At 42.0% G+C, this 20,043-nt stretch overlaps 1 protein-coding gene and 1 long non-coding RNA gene across 4 annotated transcripts in view; one reads left to right on the top strand and one right to left on the bottom strand.

Annotated features, from left to right (window-relative positions):
• The window catches only part of LOC127010340 (uncharacterized), a 138,432-nt gene that overhangs the window by 12,207 nt on the left and 106,182 nt on the right, over positions 1 to 20,043 (bottom strand). For 2 of the 3 annotated variants that reach the window (XM_050884276.1, XM_050884277.1), the window contains exon 3: positions 4,612 to 4,721. In XM_050884276.1, the coding sequence (XP_050740233.1) occupies positions 4,612 to 4,721 (110 nt within the window). Of the gene's footprint in view, positions 1 to 4,611; positions 4,746 to 20,043 lie in introns of those variants that run through there. The other variant, XM_050884275.1, reaches the window with a different exon arrangement.
• Positions 1 to 20,043, top strand: part of LOC127010342 (uncharacterized) — a 46,640-nt gene that overhangs the window by 7,228 nt on the left and 19,369 nt on the right. The gene's annotated exons all lie outside the window — the stretch shown is intronic.

Here is a 20,043-nt window from a genome sequence, read left to right as displayed (position 1 = left end):
ATGTGTGTGTGTATGTATGTATGAATGTGTGAATGTATGTATATGTGTGTGTGTGTGTGTGTGTGTGTATGTGCGTATGTGTAAAAAAAGTAACCGTACCCTATGACTCGAAGGGTAAGCGTGATGTATTAGCTCATTAAGGTGGCGGGACGGTCATCCAGGTGAGATAATTATGTTACACCTGAGGACGGTCACGCCTAGAGGAGGAGGAGGAGGAGGAGGAGGGACAGAGAAATAGAAGAATGATGAAGAAGGAGGAAAAGAGAAAGATGAGAAAGAAAAGGAGTTGGAAGAAAAGGAATTAGGAAGGGGGCGGACAGGACAGGTAGGTAGGAGGGGCAGGTAAGGGGGGGGGGTAGGTGAGGGGGGAAGGGAGATGGAGGGGGGAGGAAAGAAGACGTATAGGAAGGGAAAACCGAAGGGAAAGGAAGAAAGGGGGGGAGGTAACGGGTATTTGAATCCATTTTAGTCATGAGGAAGAAGGAGGAGGAGGAGGAGGAGGAAGAGGAAGATGGGTAGGAAGGGAAGGAAAAAATGATACGGTAAAGGATATGCCGCAGGAGTGTGTAGGAGGAGGAGGAGGAGGAGGAGGAGGAGGAGGAGAAGGGCGAGGAAGATGTAGCGGAGAGAAAAAAAAAGAAGAAAAAAAAGTGGGAAAAGAATGAGGGACCGGAGGCGGAGGAGGAAGAGGAAGAGAGGAAGAGGAAGATAATAAAGAAGAAGAGTAGGAGGAAGAGGAGTTGGAAGAACAGATAAAACGGAAGAGTAAAAGAAAAAATGAGGAAGAGGAAGAGGAGGAGGAGTATAATGAGAAGGAGGAGGAAGAGGACTAAGAGGAGAGGAGGAAGAAGAGGGAGAAGAGAAGTTGGAAGAAAAGATAAAACGGAAGAGTAAAAGAAAAAAAGAGGAAGAGGAAGAGGAGGAGGAGTATAATGAGAAGGAGGAGGAAGAGGAAGAGGACTAAGAGGAGAGGAGGAAGAAGAGGGAGAAGAGGAGAAGTTGGAAGAAAAGGAAGAAGAGTAAAAGAATAAAAAAAATAGGAGGAGGAAGAAGAAGAGGAAGAAGAGGAAGAAGAAGGAGTTAGAAGGAAAGGAGGAAGAGGATAAAGAGGAAGAGTAGAAGAATAAAAAAATAAAAGGAGGAGGAAGAGGAGGAGGAAGAGGAAGAGGAGTTGAAGGAAGAAGCAAAATAGGAGTTGTAAGAAAAGTTGGAGGAGGATAAAGAGGAAGAAGAGAACGAGATAAAAAAAAGAAAGGGGAAGAGGAGGAAGAGGAGGAAGAGGAGGAGAGAGAAAGGGGAATGACAAGCAAGCAAGCGCAAAAGATAAAGAACGGGAGACAAAGGATAAAACGACAAGAAAAGAAAGGAAAATAAAAGAGAAAAAAAGAGAGAGAAAGTAAACAAAGGGAGGCGAAGGGAGTGAAGAAGAGGCGGCGATAAAGAGAAACAGCGATAACAGAGGATAAAGAGAGAGAGAGAGAGAGAGAGAGAGAGAGAGAGAGAGAGAGAGAGAGAGAGAGAGAGAGAGAGAGAGAGAGAGAGAGAGAGAGAATTAAAACAAACAGTAGTAGGCTAAAAAATCAGGGTAACGAACGAGGGAGAAGAAGAAGAAGACCATAAAGAAAGAAAAAGATAATGATGAAAAAATAACAAAGAAATAAGTGGATAAAAAAGAAAAAGATAAATAACAAGGAAGAAAATAAGGATGATGAAGGAAAAAAGGAAAAAAAGAGGAAAAAAGAGGAAAAAAGAGGAAAAAGAGGAAAAAAGGAAAAAGAGGAAAAAAGAGGAAAAAAGAGGAAAAAAGGAAAAAAGAGGAAAACAAGAGGAAAATAAGAGGAAAAGAGGAAAAAAGGAAAAAAAGAGGACAAAAGAGGGAAAAAGAGGAAAAAAGGGGAAAAAACAACTAAAATAAAATAAAGAGGAAAATAATTTTGAAGATGAAAAAATAAAAAAAAGAGAAAGAATTTAAAAGCAGAAGAAGAAGAAGAACAAGAACAAGAACAAGAACAAGAAGAACAAGAACAAGAAGAACAAGAACAAGAAGAAGAAGAAGAGGATGAAGAAGCAAACATAAGACAAATTTCAAATACACGAAACGAAATAAAAAAAAACGAAAAGAGAAAAAAGAAAAAAACAAAGAGAAAAAGAGAAAGAAAACCATTAGCCAAGACTGCGACAAAAGAAAAAGACAAACACGAGGAAGAAAAACATTGAGAAAAGAACGTGACAGAGCGACTTGCCGGCGAGAGAGAGAGAGAGAGAGAGAGAGAGAGAGACGCCCTCCCCGATTTTACGGAGGGCGGCGACAGCTTGGTACCGAGGTAAGGGTGGGCGTCCTCCTCCTCCTTCTCCTCCTCCTCCTCCTCCTCTTCTTCTTCTTCTTTCTCCTCCTCCAGGCCCGAAGCAAGGGCGGGAGGAGCAAGGAGACAAGGAGAGCACGTACAAGAAGGTGGAAGAGGAGGAGGAGGAGGAGGAGGATGAGAGGTTAATGCAGCGTAGCAGGCGGGAGGGACAGAAGAGGAGGGAGGAAATAAGAGGAGGCAGCTGAGAAGGAGGAGGAGGAGGAGGAGGAGGCGGAGATGGTCAGGTAATGGGGGTATTGAAGGAAGAGGTAAAGGCGCCGTCTGATGGGGGGAGGAGGAGGAGGAGGAGGAAGAAGAGGAGGAGGGCGAGGAGGAGGAGGAGGAGGAGGAGGAGAGACATGACTGAGATAAAGTAATGGAAAGTGGAACGGGAAATGAGACCAGTACGGGTTAAAGACGATTAGAGAGAGAGAGAGAGAGAGAGAGAGAGAGAGAGAGAGAGAGAGAGAGAGAGAGAATTAAAACAAACAGTAGTAGGCTAAAAAATCAGGGTAACGAACGAGGAAGAAGAATAAGAATAATAATAATAAGAAGAAGAAGAGGAGGCGGCGATAAACAGAAACAGCGATAACAAAAAAGAGAGAGAGAGAGAGAGAGAGAGAGAGAGAGAGAGAGAGAGAGAGAGAGAGAGAGAGAGAGAGAGAGAGAGAGAGAGAGAATATAAGAACACAAGAACATAAGAACATCAGAACGTAAGGAGTTTGCAAGAGGTTGGTGGGTCTGTACAAGGCAGCTCCTGTGAACCTAACCCCACCTAACATCACCGTCCATGAATTTATCTAATCTATTTTTTAATATAGATATCGTGTTGTCGCTCACCACATGACTGCCAAGCCTGTTCCACTCATCTGCCACTCTTTCAGTAAACCAATTTTTGCCTATGTCCGTGTTGAATCTGAATTTGTCCTGTTTAAACCCATTACTACGTGTCCTACCCAGCTCTCTTACCATCAGGGGCTTATTGATATCCCCCTTATTAAAGCCCTTCATCCATTTATATACTTTGCTCAAGTCTCCTCGTACTCTTCGCCTTTTTAGGGAATGCAGGTGTAATTACTGGGAGAGAGAAAAGAAAAAAAAATAAGCGTGGAAAACTTCAAGAATATATGTACCCGCCCGCGACCTATTTAGTGTGGCCTGTGCAGTTACACTAATAAATAACTCCCGCCCTAGATTCCGCCTTCCCAACGGTGCCTGCCGCCCATGCATTGACCAAGTGGCGTCAAGACCTGTTGTGTGGGCGGCTCTCAGGTCAACGTGGAGAGAGAGAGAGAGAGAGAGAGAGAGAGAGAGAGAGAGAGAGAGAGAGAGAGAGAGAGAGAGAGAGAGAGGAGAGGAGAGGAGAGGAGAGGAGAGGAGAGGAGAGGAGAGGAAAGGAGAGAAGAGAAGAGAAGAAGAAGCAAGAGAAAAGAAGATAATGGAAGAGAAATGAAGAGAAAAAAGGAGAAAAATTTATATAAACAAGAGAAGAGAAAATAAATAGAAAAAAAAAGTAAAGTAAAGAGAAGAGAGGTGAAGGGAAGATGTAAGAGGAGAGGAGAAAAGAAGATGAGAGCGAAGGGAGGGGAAGAGAAAAAAAAAGAAGAGAGAGACAGAGAAAAAAAAAATAAGTGCAATTCTTCATAAGGCAAACAGGAAACACGGAAATTAGAAGAGCCGAAGGGGAGGAGAACCAATAAGGGAAGAAGAAGATGAAGAAGAAGAGGAAGAAGAGGAGGAGGAGGAGGCTGAAGGAAGGGGTGAATGACGTTTTATAGATGGCCATAAGAGGGAGGGAGGGAGGAAGGGAGGGAAGGTCATGGGCGTGGGAGTGGAGAGGAAGGGTGCTGTTTAGAGGGAGGGGTGGAGGAGAAGAAGGGAGAGGAAGGGAGAGAAGGAGTGAGAGAGGAACATGATCTGAATAACTTGTGGAAGAAAACAAAATGGAGCAAAGGAAAAAAGAAAGAGAGAAACGAACATACACACAAACAGTTACTCACACATAAAGGAACACACTCACAGGTACACACAGCCAGGTAAACACACACTGGTAAACACACACAGGTAAACACACACAGGTACACACACACAGGTTCGCACACACAGGTACACACACACAGGTTTGCACACACAGGTACACACACACAGGTAAACACACACAGGTAAACACACACGTAAACACACACACACACACACACACACACACACACACACACACAGGTAAACACACACCGGTAAACACACACACAGGTACACAATAGCTTACCTGAAGTATCTGTCGGGTCCTTCGTCAGTTTGGATGTGGTACTGAGTGGGCGTGCGGCTGTACCCCTCCACGCCCACACCCACGACACCCAGGACGATTCCCACCACGACCTGAGGGAGTAGAAGAGACAGCATGTTAGGGAGGGAGTGAGGCGCCCTTAACTTACACTACTACACGCTCTCATCATAAAATCTACGGCTTGTTACGCCTCTCATACCGGGCGGAGTGGAAAAATTTGGGCGGCTTTTCCGATACCCTACGCCCCTGTCCACCCAGCAGTGAATGGGTACCAGGTATTAATCGGGGGTTGTGTCCCGTCTCCTGGTATCTGTTCCCTTCTCATATAATTCCTTCCCCTTCTTTCTCTCTCCGGATATGACCACAGATGTTGCGCCGACTAAACGAAACTTTCCAACTACACCTTTCATATACTCTCTTCGTTACACCTATGGTCCTTATATCTTTAATTTGCACCTGGAATAGATTTGGATACGAGAAGACAAGGACGGTGAAGGCAAAAAAAGAGGAGAAAAGAGGAAAATAAGAGGAAAAAAGAGGAAATAAGAGGAAATAAGAGGAAAAAAAGAGGAAATAAGAGGGAAAAAGAGGAAAAATAGAGGAAATAAAAGGAAAAAAGAGGGAAATAAGAGGAAAAAGAAGGAAAAAGGAAAATAAGAGGAAAAAGAAGGAAAAAGAGGAAAATAACAGGAAAAAAAGAGGGTAAAAGAGGAAAAGGAGGAAATAAGAGGAAATAAGAGGAAAAAAGAAAAATAAGAGGGAAAAAGAGAAAAATGAGGAAAAAATAGGAAAAAAGAGGAAATAAGAGGAAATAAGAGGAAAAAAAGAGGACTTACACTTCTACACTCTCACATCATAAACTCAAAGGCTGGTTACACATTCCATACTCTTTCATCATACTCTTTGTCACACTTACACTTCTATAATACCTTCAATCCATACCTTGAATATATATGGAAGGGCTAGTATAGAACCTGTTACGTAGATTCTACACTTATATTCTACACATCAGTTTTGTTACACTTTCCATATACAATCTTTATACCTTCAACTTACACCTGATATGGAGACAGAGGTGTTAGGGTGGGGCTCGACATTTATACTTATATACTTATATTCCACACTCTAAGTCGCTACATTTGATACCCATTCTCTGACCTCAGGCTTGATATACAGACATAGGTGTTAGTGTAGTGCTCGCAATGTTCAATCTACACTTATTCATCTATATTCTAGTCTTGTTACACTTTTCATACTTAAAACACACACTCATACTTTTTACTCGTCAGGCGCCACATGACCCTGCAACTGCGGCGCCAAGACCAAACGCCCAAATAATCAGCAACACTACTTTTTACTCCTTTATCTTTCGTGTTTTTCTTTATGTTCTGTGCGTCTGGATGGATTTCAATTTAGCGTCGACATATCGTACAACCTCGCTTATTTTGTTAACCCAGTTTCGTTGATTTGGTCCAAGAAGGAAAAGTAGTTAAGAAAAGCGTGCTTGTGGATTGACGCGGAATGCAAGCGATGCGTTTTTTGGTCACTTTGAGTAAAATGTGTGTGTGTGTGTGTGTGTGTGTGTGTGTATTCTGAGAGTCAACCCGGATGTCAAGCCACACGCTCTCTCTCTCTCTCTCTCTCTCTCTCTCGTTTTCTTAATTTTTCTTTCTTTCTTTCAATATGCCTTTTTTTCCCTTCCCTCTCTTCCTTCCTTTCTTTCTTTCTTTCTTTCTTTCTTTCTTTCCTTTTTTCTTCCTTTCTTTCTTTTCATTCATTCATTCTTTCCTTCCTTCCTTCCTTCTTTCTTTCTTTCATTCTTCCTTTTCATTAATTCATTCCTTCATTCATTCATTCTTTCTTTCTTTCTCTCTTTCGTTCGTTCTTTCTCTCTCAAACACACACACACACACACACACACACACACACACACACACACACACACACACACACACACACACACACACACTCGCTACTCATCTCCTTTTAGGGTCCTTCGCCTCGACCTTGTTCGGGGGAGGTTGACTCACCCACGCTCCTCCCTCCCCTCCCCCCTCCTCCTTCCCTGCCCCTCCTCCTCCACCTCCTCCACCGAACGCCTCCACCCTCCTTCTCCACCTCCACCCTTTCCCGCCCACATGCATCGCTATTTTCGTCCCCTCCCTCTTCTTTTCTATTTTATTTTTCTATTTCATCTCTTTTCTTATCTTCTCTTCTCCTCTCTTTATTTTTCCTTCTGTTTTTCTCTTTTGTTCTTTATTCTTATTTCTTCTCTTTTCTTTTCTCTTTATTTATTTTCTGTTCATCTCTTATTTTCTCTTCTCTTCTCTTCTCATTTCTTCCTATCTCCCATTTGGTCCCTTCATCTCCCCTCTTCCCCTCCTATTTCCTCCATTCTCCTTCCTTTCCCATCTTCCCTATCTTCCCTCCCCTCCCCTTCCTTTCCTCTTCTCCTCATCTTTCTTCTCCTCTCCTTCCTTTCCCATCTTCCCCTCTCCTCCCCTTTTCTTTCTTCCCCTCCACACTCTTTCTCCTCCTCTTTTTTCCTGCCCTCCCTTTCTTTTCCCCTCCTAACATTTCCTCCCTTCCTCTTCCATTCCCATTCCCACCTTCTCTCCCCTTTCCTTACTCTCTCGTGCCCCCTCTCCTCCCCTCTCACCCACCTCACCCACCTTGCCATCCCCACCTCAAACCTTTGATTATACCTTTAATATCCCCTCCCTCCTTCCCCTCCTGCTCCTCCTCCTCCCCACCCATCCTCCTCATCTCTCTCTCTTTCTCTCTGAGGGTGACGAACTGGAAATGGTCAAGGCAGCCTCACATCTCCTCCTCCCCCTTCCCTCCTCCTTCCTATTTCCATTCCTGTCAGGCTATTCCCCTTCCCTTTCCCTTCCTTTTCCATTCCTGTCTGGCTCTTCCCCTTCCTCTTCTTTCCATTTTCCACTACCCGCCACCTCTCCCCTTTCCTCTTCTTCCTCTTTTTCATCCCCTTTCAACCCTTCACCTTCCTCCCTCCTCCTCCCATTGCTGCATTCCTTAAGTCAAGCTGAAAAAGAATTTGGATTGCTTTTCATATTTTTTTCTTTTATTTGGTGAGACAGAATATATTACATGGACGACACGTATCTGAAGCACACGCACACACACACACACACACACACACACACACACACACACACACACACACACACACACACACACACGTATCCAAATCCTTCCTGACACCTGTAATTTATCACCTTTTAGAAGAATTCATATTTTTTATCATCCCCCAAAAGCCGGTTCGGTCGTTATTTTGTTACGGCGAAGGTTTTTTTTTTTTTTTTTGTATAAGGTCACGTCTGTTATCTGTCTGTTTTCTTTATTCTTATTCTTCTCGTAATTTTTTTTTTTCGTTTCCTTTTTCTTTTCTGATTCAGTACTTTTTTTTTTTTAGTTGAGGGAGTTTAATTTTATCATCTGCTTCTCTTTGTTTCTTTTTCACTTCCTTCTTCTTTTCATTCCAATTTATTTCACTCTATTTCTTTCCTTCTACTTTTTTCTAACGCTTTTTCTCTATTTCTCTTTCGTCCTCTACTTTTCTCTAATGCTTTCCTTTACTTAATTTCTTCCCATTCATCATTTAGTTCCCTTTTCCCAACCTCTTCATTACAGTTTATTCCACTCTATTTCTTTCCTTCTACTTTTCTCTAACGCTTTTTCTCTCACTTACTCTATTTCTCTTTCGTCCTCTACTTTTCTCTAATGCTTTCCTTTACTTAATATCTTTCCATTCATCATTTAGTTCCCATTTCCCAACCTTTTCATTACAGTTTATTTCACCTTTTTTCTTTCCTTCTACTTTTCTCTAACGTTTTTCTCTCACCTGTTGTATTTCTTTTTCTTCTCCTACCATCTCTAATGCTTCCCTTTACTTAATTTCTCCCCTTTAATCATTCAGTTCCCCTTTTACAACTTCTTCATTACAATTTAATTCACTTTATTTCTTTCCTTCTACTTTTCTCTAATGTTTCTCTCTCTCTCACTTAATGTATTTCTCTTTCTTCTCCTACCACTTCTTATGCTTCCCTTAACTTATTTTCTTCTTTTTTATCATTCAGTTCCCTTTTCCCAACCTCTTCATTACAGTTTATTCCTCTTTATATCTTTTCCTCACTGTTCTATAACGTTTTTCTCTCTCACTGTATTTCTTTTTGTTCTCCTACCATCTCGTTTGCTTCCTTTCACTTAATTTCTTCCCTTTTTATCAACCAGTTCCCTTTTCACAACCTCATCATTACAATTTATTCCACTTTATTTCTTTCCATCTCTTACTTTTGTCTAACGTATCTCTCTCCTTCTCTTCTCTATTGCTTTCCTTTACTTGATGTCTTCCCTTTTTATCAACCAGTTCCCTTTTCCCAACCTCATCATTACAATTTATTCCACTTTATTTCTTTCCATCTCTTACTTTTCTCTAACGTATCTCTCTCCTACTCTTCTCTATTGCTTTCCTTTACTTGATGTCTTCCCTTTTATCATCCAGTTCCCTTTTCCCAACCTCTTTGTCTTTCTTCCTCCGTTAAGTTTATTTTTTCACTCCATCTCATTCCCTCTTTTCGTTATCCGTGACTTTTCCTCTTTCCTCTTTCGCTTTCCAATTATTTCTTCCATTTCAACACCCTAATATTTTTTCCACCCTTCTTTTATTCCACGACGACGGGAGAGAAAGAAGGTCCCGGAGGAGGAGGAGGAGGAGGAGGTAAGATGGAGAGGTAGAGGAGGAGGGAATTAAGGAGGAGAAGGAATGTGTCATGGTCGCGTCACACCCTTCCAAGCAGGCGACAGGGGCTTGGAGGGGAAGGGGGGGAGGGGAGGAAGGGGGTAAGGGGGCAGGGGTGACGCCATCTGTTCTGCCTGTTGACAGTTTACAGGTGGCTCTCTGTCACCTGCGTGCTTGTCCTTAATTAACTCTCCTCTCCGGATGACGTGCCTTCAGCCTAAGTCATTATAGTGATCTCTAGGAATTAGGTTTATGATTGTTGTTTCTATTTTTTCTTTTATATTAGTGGTTTTAGGTTCTTTTCTGTGTTTGGTTGCTGTCTTCTGCTTTTATTTGAGTTATTTATAGTTTCATTTCATTTTTTTGTATCTATTTCTACTTTTATTCCAGTGGTTTCAGTATATTTTCATTTTTTGTATCAGTTTTCTATTTTTTTCGAGTTTTTATTCTATCATCTGCTCTTATTTGCGTTATTTATAGTTTCATTTCATTTTTTTGTATCTATTTCTACTTTTATTCAAGCGGTCTCAGTTTATTTTCATCTTTTTGTATCAGTTTTCTATTTTTTTCGAGTTTTTATTCTATCATCTGCTCTTATTTGCGTTATTTATAGTTTCATTTCATTTTTTTGTATCTATTTCTACTTTTATTCCAGAGGTCTCAGTTTATTTTCATCTTTTTGTATCAGTTTTCTTTTTTATTCGAGTTATTTAAAGTTAAGTGTGAGTTTTTTCGGTTTTAGTATTAGTATTTGTAATAAAAAAACAGGTAGAACACGTAGCAATGGTCTCAAGCTAGACAAATTCCGATTCAGCAAAGACATAGGCAAGAATTGGTTCACAAACAGACTGGTGGATGAATGGAACAGGCTTGACAGTCATGTTGTGGGTGCCAATACCATAGATACATTCAAGAAGAGGTTGGATAAATTCATGGATAGTGAAGTAAGGTGGGGTTAGGATTACAGGAGCTGCCTTGTATAGACCATTTGGCCTCTTGTAGACTCCTTACGTTCTTTTTAGTATTAGTATCGGTATTAGTATTAGGAAGAGAAAAGTGGAAAGGTAAAAGAAAATAAAGAAAAGAGGGAAGGAAATGAAGTGCAACGAAGATATTGAACAAAAGGAGGAAAGATTGGGAGGTGGGAAAAGGGAAACCAGACGATATTAGTGTTCGCTTATTATACTAAAAAAATCATTATATTATTTTGAAGGTACGAGGTTTATTATCACTGTGTTTAATTTGTCGTTAATTTTATCTGATTTTTTATTTATTTCAGTTTTCATGTTTGATTTAGTATTAGTTTTACATTAGTTTTATTGGCCTAGCATATTAGTCAGACAACACATAAAGGCTTAAGAGTGCGCCAAGGGTTAGTGCTTGAGTTAATATTCTTTGTATGTGTGTATTAAATCAAAGGCTTCAACGAGGTAATGTTCAAAGGTCGTCCGTTCATCTTCCTGCGTTGAGAGTTTAATGGTCTTAGCTTTGGAGAGAACACACACACACACACACACACACACACACACGGACCCCCCCCCTACACACTTATACCCTCTTATACCCTGCCCCCTCCCCCCCCACACACACTTAAATCCTCTCCCCCCCTCCCCCCCCCCCACACACACACGGACCCCCAACACACACAAACACACACGCTTTTCTTTCTACGCCTTCAATACTACAGTTAACTCTCCTCCTTTTCTCCACACCTTTCCGCCTCTCCTTTCTCCACACCCTCTCCTCCTCCTCCTCCTCCTCCTCTTCCCTCTTTGGCACTTCCTCATTCCTATCTGCCTACACTCCTCCCAATATGTCCCGCTTGAAAAAAATGGCCCAGCTCTTCCAAATACGCCCCTCGGACAGTAAATAATAATGATGCCAAGATTTTCGCGCTGGTGGTAGAGGGAACGGGAAGGGGTCGATGGAAGGTACAGGAGGAGCGGTGGAGGGAAGGGGGGGAGAGGTGGAAGGGAGGGGTGATGGAAGGGAGGTGTGGTGGAGGGAAGGGGTGGTGTAAGGGAGAAGAAGAAGAAAGGGTAGATAGAAAATGAAAAAGAGTGCAAATAGTATGTGTGTATGTATGAGAAGTGGAGAGAGGAGATGAGAACAAACATTACGCAAGAAGAGATAGGGTAGTCACTGTAATATTGAGGAAATAATATAAAGAAAGCAAAGGGATAAAGATGAATGGATAAAGATAGAAGAAAGAGAAGAGGCGTACAGTGAGGCCCTCTTATGAACAATGAACTAAGAGTGTTGGATGAGGGTGCGAAAGGGTTGAAGGGTGATTGAGGGAGAGAAAGACAAGGTTACTGAAGGAAAAGAAATTAACGAAAGGGAAGGAAGAAGAAATTATGAATACTGAAATAAGGTTGTTGTATTAGGGTGCGAAAGAGTTGAAGGGTGATTGAGGGAGAGAAAGAGAAGGTTACTGAAGGTAAATAAATAAATGAAAGGGAAGGAAGAAGAAATTAATAGAAAGAGAAAGAAGAAAAGAGTATTAATGTAAGAGGAAAGGAAAGGAGAAAATACTGAAAAGAGATAGAAAGAGGAAAAGGCAGGAAAAGGTGACTGAAGGGAAATAAATAAATGAAAGGAAAGGAAAAAAAATTACTAGAAACGGAAAGAAGAAAGGAGTATTAAAGTAAGAGGAAAGGAAAGGAGAAAAATACTGGAAAGAGATAGAAAGAGGAAAAGATAGAAAAAGGAGACAGGAGGCGAGGGGACAGTGTGCCGTAAAAAAAAAAAGAGGAGAGGAAAGTTAATGAAAAGGAGAGTGAGATGGGAGAGTACTAGAAACGAAGAGGAAAGTATACAGAGAGTGAAGATGCTGAACTTGTGTGTGTTTGTATGTGTGTGCGTGTGTGTGTGTGTGTGTGTGTGTGTGTGTGTGTGTGTGACTGTGTGTGTCTTTGATGAGAGGGAGAACAAAGGCGCAAGGAGAAGAGGGAGACGGTAAAAAAAGAAAAGAGGAGAAGAGAAGAGAGCGACAGGGAGGGTTAGGAAAAGAAGTATGAGAAGAGAAGAGAAGAGGAAAGGAGAGGAGAAGAGAAGAGAAGAGAAGAGAAGAGAAGAGAAGAGAAGGGAAGGGGAGAGAAGAGAAGAGAAGAGAAGAGAAGAGAAGAGAAGAGAAGAGAAGAGAAGGGAACGACAGGAAGGGTAAAAAAAGTAAAATTAAAACCGACCGATGTGAAAAGAAAAAAAAAGGAGAAAGAAAGAAAGAAAGAAAGGAAGAGAGATGGCGATAAAAAAAAAAAACCCGATAGATTAAGTTAAGAAAAGAAGAACAAAACCAAGAAAAGAAAGAAGAGAGAAGAGAAACACCAAGAAAAAAATAGGAAGTAAGTAGGAACGAAGGAGAGAAATAGAAAAAAAGATAATAAAGAACAGAAGCAAAGAAAAGGAAGAAAGAAAATAAAGAAGAAAAGAAGAAAAAAGTAAAGCAAGGACTCAGGCAAGGAAATAAGTAGAGAAAAAGGAGGAAGACGCACAGGTAGATAGAGAGAAGAAAAAGAGAGAGAGAAAGAAAGAGAGAGAGCAAAGCAGGGAGACGGTAAGAAGAGAAGAAGGAGGAAGAAGACGCACAGGTAGAGAGATAAAAAAAGAGAGAGAAAGAAAGAAAGAGAGCAAAGGAGAGAGAGGAGATAAAGGTGACGCCCGCCGCTTCCAGGTGACTTGCAGGTAGGGAGCGTGACTGTGAGAGGGGCGTCGGCAGCCACTCACGGGGGAGGGAGAGGGAGAGAGAGGAAGGGAGGCAGTGAGAGGAAGGGAGAGTATGGGAGACGGAAGAGGGAAGAAGAGAGAGGCAGAGAGAGGAAGGGAGAGAGTATGGACAGGGAAATGGAAGGAGAGGGAAAAGGAAGGGAGAGGGAAGAGGAAGGGAGATGAGAGGGAAAGAGAGATGGTAGGGGCAGGGAAAGGGGAGAGGAAGGCAGATGGGAGAGGCAGGGAGAAGGAGAGAGAAGGGAGAGAGGCAGGGAGAGAGTAGAGAGAGGGAGAAGGTAAGGGCAGGGAGAGCGGAGTGGTAGGGAGAGGAGAGAGAGGCAGGGAGAAGGAGGGAGAAGGGAAAGGGTAGAGAAAGGAGAGGGTATGGGCAGGGAGAGGGGAGTGGAAGGCAGAGGAGAGAAGCAGCGAGGGAGGGGAGAGGATGGGAGAGGGACGGTACTTTAAAGGGAGGGCGCGAGTCGGCCTTAGAGGTAAAAGAGATTGCCATTTAAGGAAGAAGAATTGAGGAAGGGAATTAGAGGAAACGGGAAATGCCTGAGAGATGAGATAACTGTTGAGGCTGTGGAGGGGAGGGAGGGAGATGAAGATGCTTAGAAGGAGATGAAGGAGAGTGAAGACGAGCTTAGAGAAGAGAATGAAAAATAATGAAGTAGAATGAAGGGAGATGAAGAGATGAGAAAATAATGAAGATGGGGTTAGATGGACGTAGAGAAAGAAGAATAACATAGATGTAATGAAAGGAAAGTGATAAAGATGCTGAAAGAGAGATAGAAAGAAGAAGAACGATGATAAAACGAAGGCTCATGAAGATAATTGAAGAAAAGGAGATGAAGATGCTTAAGAAGAGATGAAAGGAATTTGAAAAAGATTGACTTCGAGATGAAAATAAAGAATAATGGAGATGTTAATGAAAGAAAAGATGAAGAAAAATATATAAAAGAAAAGGAAGCAGAAAAGAAAAGAGAAGGGAAGAAAAGAAAGAAATGGAGAAGTAAGGAGAAAAAGAGAAGAAGAAAGAGAAGAGAAGAAGAAAATAGAAGAAAAGAAGGAAAGAGAAAAAAAGCAAAACATAAGAGAGAAAAGAGAGAAAGAGAAGAGAGATGAGGAAAGGAAGTTATACAGATGAAAGGGAAGGGAGAGAGAGAAGTGGATAAATGAGTGAAAGGAAGAGCGGTATAATTACTGAAGGAAGGGTGAAAAAGGGTCTAATGAGAGGGCGTGGAGGCGGCCTAGAGAGGTGAGAGGAAGGGCATTTAAGGAAGAGGAATGAAGGACGAGGAGAGGGAGGGAGGACAGCAGGAAATACTTGAGAGATGGGATGAGAGAAATAGCCAAAGGGATGCTAAATAAAAAGTGAGAGAAGGAATACACAGAGAAATGGAGGAGAGAGGAAATATATAGGAAATACTTGAGAGATCGGATGAGAGGAATAGCCAAAGGGATGCTAAATAAAAAGTGAGAGAAGGAATAAACAGAGAAATGGGGAAGAGAGAGGAAATATATAGGAAATACTTGAGAGATCGGATGAGAGGAATAGCCAAAGGGATGCTAAATAAAAAGTGAGAGAAGGAATACACAGAGAAATGGAGGAGAGAGAGGAAATATATAGGAAATTCTTGAGAGATGGGATGAGAGGAATAGCCACAGGGATGATAAATGAAAAGTGAGAGAAGGAATACACAGAGAAATGGAGGAGAGAGAGGAAATATATAGGAAATTCTTGAGAGATGGGATGAGAGGAATAGCCACAGGGATGATAAACAGAAGTGAGAGGAAGAATATTTAAGGAAAAGTAGAAATGGATGAAGAAGAAAATGAATTTGAGAGATGGGAGGAGAAATGAAATGGAAAACAAATGCAGAAAATTGGAAGAGAAAGAGGAAAACAGAAATACCCGAGAAATAGGATGAGAAGAACAGCCCCAAAAAGATACTTAAAAACAAATGAGAAACTGACCATTAAAGAAGACTAATGAAAAATGGGAAGAAAAAATAAAAAAATAGAACATTGAAAAATCGGAAAACGCCCCAACATTACTATTTCCTCTCCCCCTCTCTCCCCCTCCCCCTCCTCCCCCCTCCCCCCCATGTCCCCAGGAGTTGATGTGCACCCGAGCGTGAGTCCCAAGCATCAGGTAACCGCGAGACACCTGGCGGACACACCTGGCAGGACGCCCAATCACGCCCACAGGTGACTTCCAAGGGTGGGGGGAATGGGGAAGGAAGGGGAGGGGAGAGGAAAAGAGAGGGGGTGGAGGAAGAGAGGGGGAGTGAGAGAGGGGGTGAGGAAGAGAGAGAGAGAGGGGAGAGAGAAGAAAAGAGAAGAAGAGAGAAGAGAGGAAAAGAGAAGAGAAGAAAAAAGAAGAGAAGAGAAAAGAAGAAAAAGAAGAAAAGTAAAGAAAAGAAGAGAAAGGGGGAGAGAAGAGGAGAACAAAGGAGAGAAAATAAAAAACAGGAGAAAATAGGAGAAAAAAGTAGAAAATAAGAAAGAGAGAGAGAGAGAGAGAGAGAGAGAGAGAGAGAGAGAGAGAGAGAGAGAGAGAGAGAGAGAGAGAGAGAGAGAGAGAGAGAGAGAGAGAGAGAGAGAGAGAGAGAGAGAGAGAGAAGGGGAGAGAGAGGGGGCAAAGGGGGAAGTGAAAAGAGTCGTGATTTAAAACTCTCGAGAGAACAGTTTCTCAAATACCTCAGAAGAATAAGTAGCTAGCGCCCTCTCTCTCTCTCTCTCTCTCTCTCTCTCTCTCTCTCTCTCTCTCTCTCTCTCTGTCTGTCTTTGTTATCGAGTTTTATTATCTGAGAACGTTTTGACATTTCATTTAAGCTAACCAACCTGTGTGTGTGTGTGTGTGTGTGTGTGTGTGTGTGTGTGTGTGTGTGTGTGAGTGTGTGCGTGTCACAGGTGAGTCTCCGGAGTCAAGGCCACACACCTGAGATCGATGAGAAAAGTGTATCAAGTGGAACCGATGATTTACCTTCCAAGTCACCCAGGAGGAGGAGGAGGAGGAGGAGGAGGAAGAAGAGGAGGAGGAGGGGGAATAATAATAAGAAAAATGAGAACAAGATCAAGAACAGGAACAGAAGAGAGGAGTGAAAATGAAGATGAGAAGAATGAAGAATATTAAGAGGAGGAGGAGGAGGAGGAGGAGGAAGAAGAAGAGGAGGAGGAATAATAATAAGAGAATTGAGAACAAGAACACGAACAGGAACAGAAAAGAGGAGTGAAAATGAAGATGAGAAGAATGAAGAATATTAAGAAAAAGAGGAGGAGGAGGAGGAGGAGGCAGAAGAAGAGGAGGAGGAAGAAGAGTAATAACAATAAGAGAATGAACACAAATGAGAACAAGACCAAGAACAGGAACAGAAGAGAGGAGTGAGGATGAAGAATATTAAGAAAAAGAACAAGAATGAAAATAACAAGAGGAGGAGGAAGAGAAAGAAGATGAGGAAGAAGATGAACAATTATATGAACAAGGACGAAAACTGGAATGAGAACAGAACGAAAAAAAGAAGAAGAAGGAAGAGGAGGAATAATGTTAATGGGAACGAGGAAAAGAAGAAAATAGAGGAGGATAAAAAAGAGGTTGAAGTTGAGGAAAACGAGACGATCGAAATGAAAGTCAGAGATGAAGAAGATGAGGTAAAAGAAAACAACAACAAAAAAACATAAATACGAAAATGAACTAAAATATAAAGAAAAAGGAGATAGGATAAGAAGAGGAAAAACAACAACAAGAAGAGCAGACCATTGTTGAAAGAATAATCATGAAGAAAAATAAAGAATGAAAGAAATGGAAGAGAAAAAATGTAAGAAAGTATAACATTTTGTATTGAGAGAAAAAGCAAGAAGAGGAGGAAGATAAGCAAATAGTACCGTGAGAGAGAGAGAGAGAGAGAGAGAGAGAGAGAGAGAGAGAGAGAGAGAGAGAGAGAGAGAGAGAGAGAGAGAAAACAGAGAATAAGAACGATTAGAAAAGAAAAAGAAAAACTGAGACGTGAAAATCTAATAAAACGAAAACAAGAAAAAAGAAAATCAAACCAAAATAATAATAAAGAAAAGTGGAAAGAAGAAAAAAACGAAAAAAAGAAAAAAACGAACCAAGCCAAAAACAACAAAAAAAAAAAAAAAAACGTCAGAAAAGCTTTGGAAGTGAAACAGTAAAGAAGAAGAAAAGAAAGAAAAACAAGAAAAAAGGAAGAAAAGAACAGTGATAAAAGAAAGGTACTGAGACGCTAGAAGTACTGCGCTCAAGGTGACGGACGTGTGTGTGTGTGTGTGTGTGTGTGTGTGTGTGTGTGTGTAGGTGGATGGGCGTGTGGGGGAGGAGAGGGGTGGAGAACATGACAAGGGGGTGGCATAAAAAAAAAAAAAGGGAGGAGGAGGAAGGAAGGAGGGAGGGCGGGAAAGATGAAGGGTGGGAGGGAGGAGGGAAGAATATAAGGTAGGAAAAGGTGGAAGAATGAGAGATAACGAAGGTGGAAGGGAGGAAGGAAGGGATGGTGTGAGGGAAGGAATGCGTAATGGAGGGAAGAGGAGGTGGAGGAGTGGAGGGGAAGAATGAGAGATGGAAGGAAGAGATGAAGGAATGGGAGAGAAGGAAGGAGATAAATGAGAAAAAAGGGAAAGTAGAAAGAAGGGAGTAAGGGATAAAGATGAATAAGGAGTGGAGGAGAGATCAATGAAGGAGAGGAGAGAATGGGAAGGAGTGAGGAAGAGTAGAAAGGAAAGAAGGAAGGACGGAGAATATAAGGAGTGGAGGAGAGAGAAACAGAAGGAGTAAAGGAGAGAATGAGAAGGAGTGTGGGAGAGTAGAAAGAAAGGAAGGAAGGACGGAGGGGAGTAACAGATAAAGGTAAAGAGTGGAGGAGAGAGAAATAGGAGTAGGAAAGGAGAGAATGGGAAAGAGTGAGAGAGGGAGTAGAAAGAAAGGAAGAAAGGACGGAAAGGAGTAACAAATAAACGTAAGGAGTGGAGGAGAGAGAAATTAAAGAAGGGAAAGAGAGAGAGTAGGAAAGAGTGAGGAGGAGTTCTTGAAAACGAAATAAGAAAGGAATAAAAAAAAAGAGATAAAAGAGGAGAGAAAGGAACGGAGGGGAAGTGAGTGAGAGATTGAGTAAGTGAGGAATAAAGAAGAGGAAAGAAAGGAAAGCGAAAAGAAGGAAGGAAGAAGGAGAGAAGTGAGAAAAGAATGTAGACGAAATGAGAGGAAATAGAAACAAAAAAGGAATATAGGGGAGTGAGTGAAAGATTGAGTAAGTGAGGAATAAAGAAGAGGAAAGAAAGGAAAGCGAAAAGAAGGAATGGAGAGACGCGAGAAAAGAATGTAAAAAAAGTGAGAGAAAGAAGAGGGAAGAGAGGAATGGAGGGGAGGAGGAGGAAGGATGAAGGGAGACAGGAAGGGAGAAGGTAAGGGGACTGAGTGAGGGATGAAGTAAGTGAAAACGGGAGATAAGGGAGAGAGAGGGGAGAGGCGAGGAGGGAAAGGAGAGGAAGAGGGGGAGGGGGGGGGGTGGGCCAGGGTCGGGCAGCAGCCAAAATCAACAGACCAGTATTGACCCTTGGCGAGGTGACCTGGCGGGCAGCGGATTAACGGTGCACACACACACACACACACACACACAACGGTACCCACTCCTGCAAACTTCGTACCCAGTGACAGTAGGGCATCGCTGGGGGCTGTTCCGCGTTATTATTGTTATTATTGTTATTATTATTATTTTTATTACTACTACTACTACTACTACTACTACTACTACTACTACTACTACTGCAACATTCGGTATAACTAGTGACGTAATGAGAGAGAGAGAGAGAGAGAGAGAGCGAGCGAGAGAGAGAGAGAATAGCCTAGGTCATGCAAAATCCATCAATCTTTCTGGAAAACACTGTTGGGAGCATCTTGGCGTTTCTCTCTCTCTCTCTCTCTCTCTCTCTCTCTCCGGGGGCACCAACGGGATCCCTGCAAGCCGCGGCCTCTTTCCGTAAAACCGTAATAACAAATATGCACAAACATCCACGAAAAATGCATTGCGGATAAGCGAATTTGGGAGTGCGCGCGTCATGACTGGCCTACCCGCTTCTATACCTGGGCACAAGGGAGGGAGGGGAGAGGAACGTGTAGGGACTGTACTGGTGTGTGGTTAAAGCAAGTTCGTCATCACTGGTTCATCCTCTCTGTCTGGGCATAAGGGAGTGAAGATGAACGTAAAGAAGTGTTTTAGGAGCAGTATGTAGCGGTCTTTTTTGTTTCATTATTGTTTTCTTTTTGTTTTTTTACGCCCTTGCACTATCTCCTCTGCTGTATATATATATAAAAAAAAATGGTATAGGAATTTTGTTAGTTCGTCATCATTGTATAATTTTTTCTGCCTAAACGTAAGGGAGGGAGGATTAACGTTGTAAGTATGTAATGTTGTGTTGATATCGTAAGTTCGTCATCACTGGTTCATCTCTGTCTGGGCGTAAAGGAGTGAAGAGGAAGGAAGAGAACTGTAACGGTGTAGGAATATCGTTAGTTTGTCATCATTGTATCATCGTTTCCTCTGCTTAAACGTAAGGGAGGGAGAATTAACGTTGTATAGGAATGAAATGCTGTGTGGATAGTGTTTGTTTGTCATTACTGGTTTATCTTATGCTACCTTGGAAAGTGGAGGGTTGAGGAACGCTGAGAATGTACAGGTATGCAAGTAATTTTAGCTCGTCATGGCTGCATCATCTGAACAGGTAAAGAGGGAGGGAGGAGGAAGGTGGAGATTGTATTGGTGTGAAAATATAGTTGGTTTGTCATTAATGGATTGTTTTCTTCTCTACAGGTAAAGAGGGAGGGAGGAGGAAGGTGGAGATTGTATTGGTGTGAAAATATTGTTAGTTTGTCATTAATGGATTGTTTTCTTCTCTACAGGTAAAGAGGGAGGGATGAGGAAGGTGGA

Source organism: Eriocheir sinensis, chromosome 43 (genome assembly GCF_024679095.1).
Source record: "Eriocheir sinensis breed Jianghai 21 chromosome 43, ASM2467909v1, whole genome shotgun sequence".
Classification (NCBI taxonomy): Eukaryota; Metazoa; Arthropoda; class Malacostraca; order Decapoda; family Varunidae; genus Eriocheir; species Eriocheir sinensis.
Note: the sequence above shows the minus strand (reverse complement) of the source record. Positions and strands in the feature narration are given on the sequence as shown.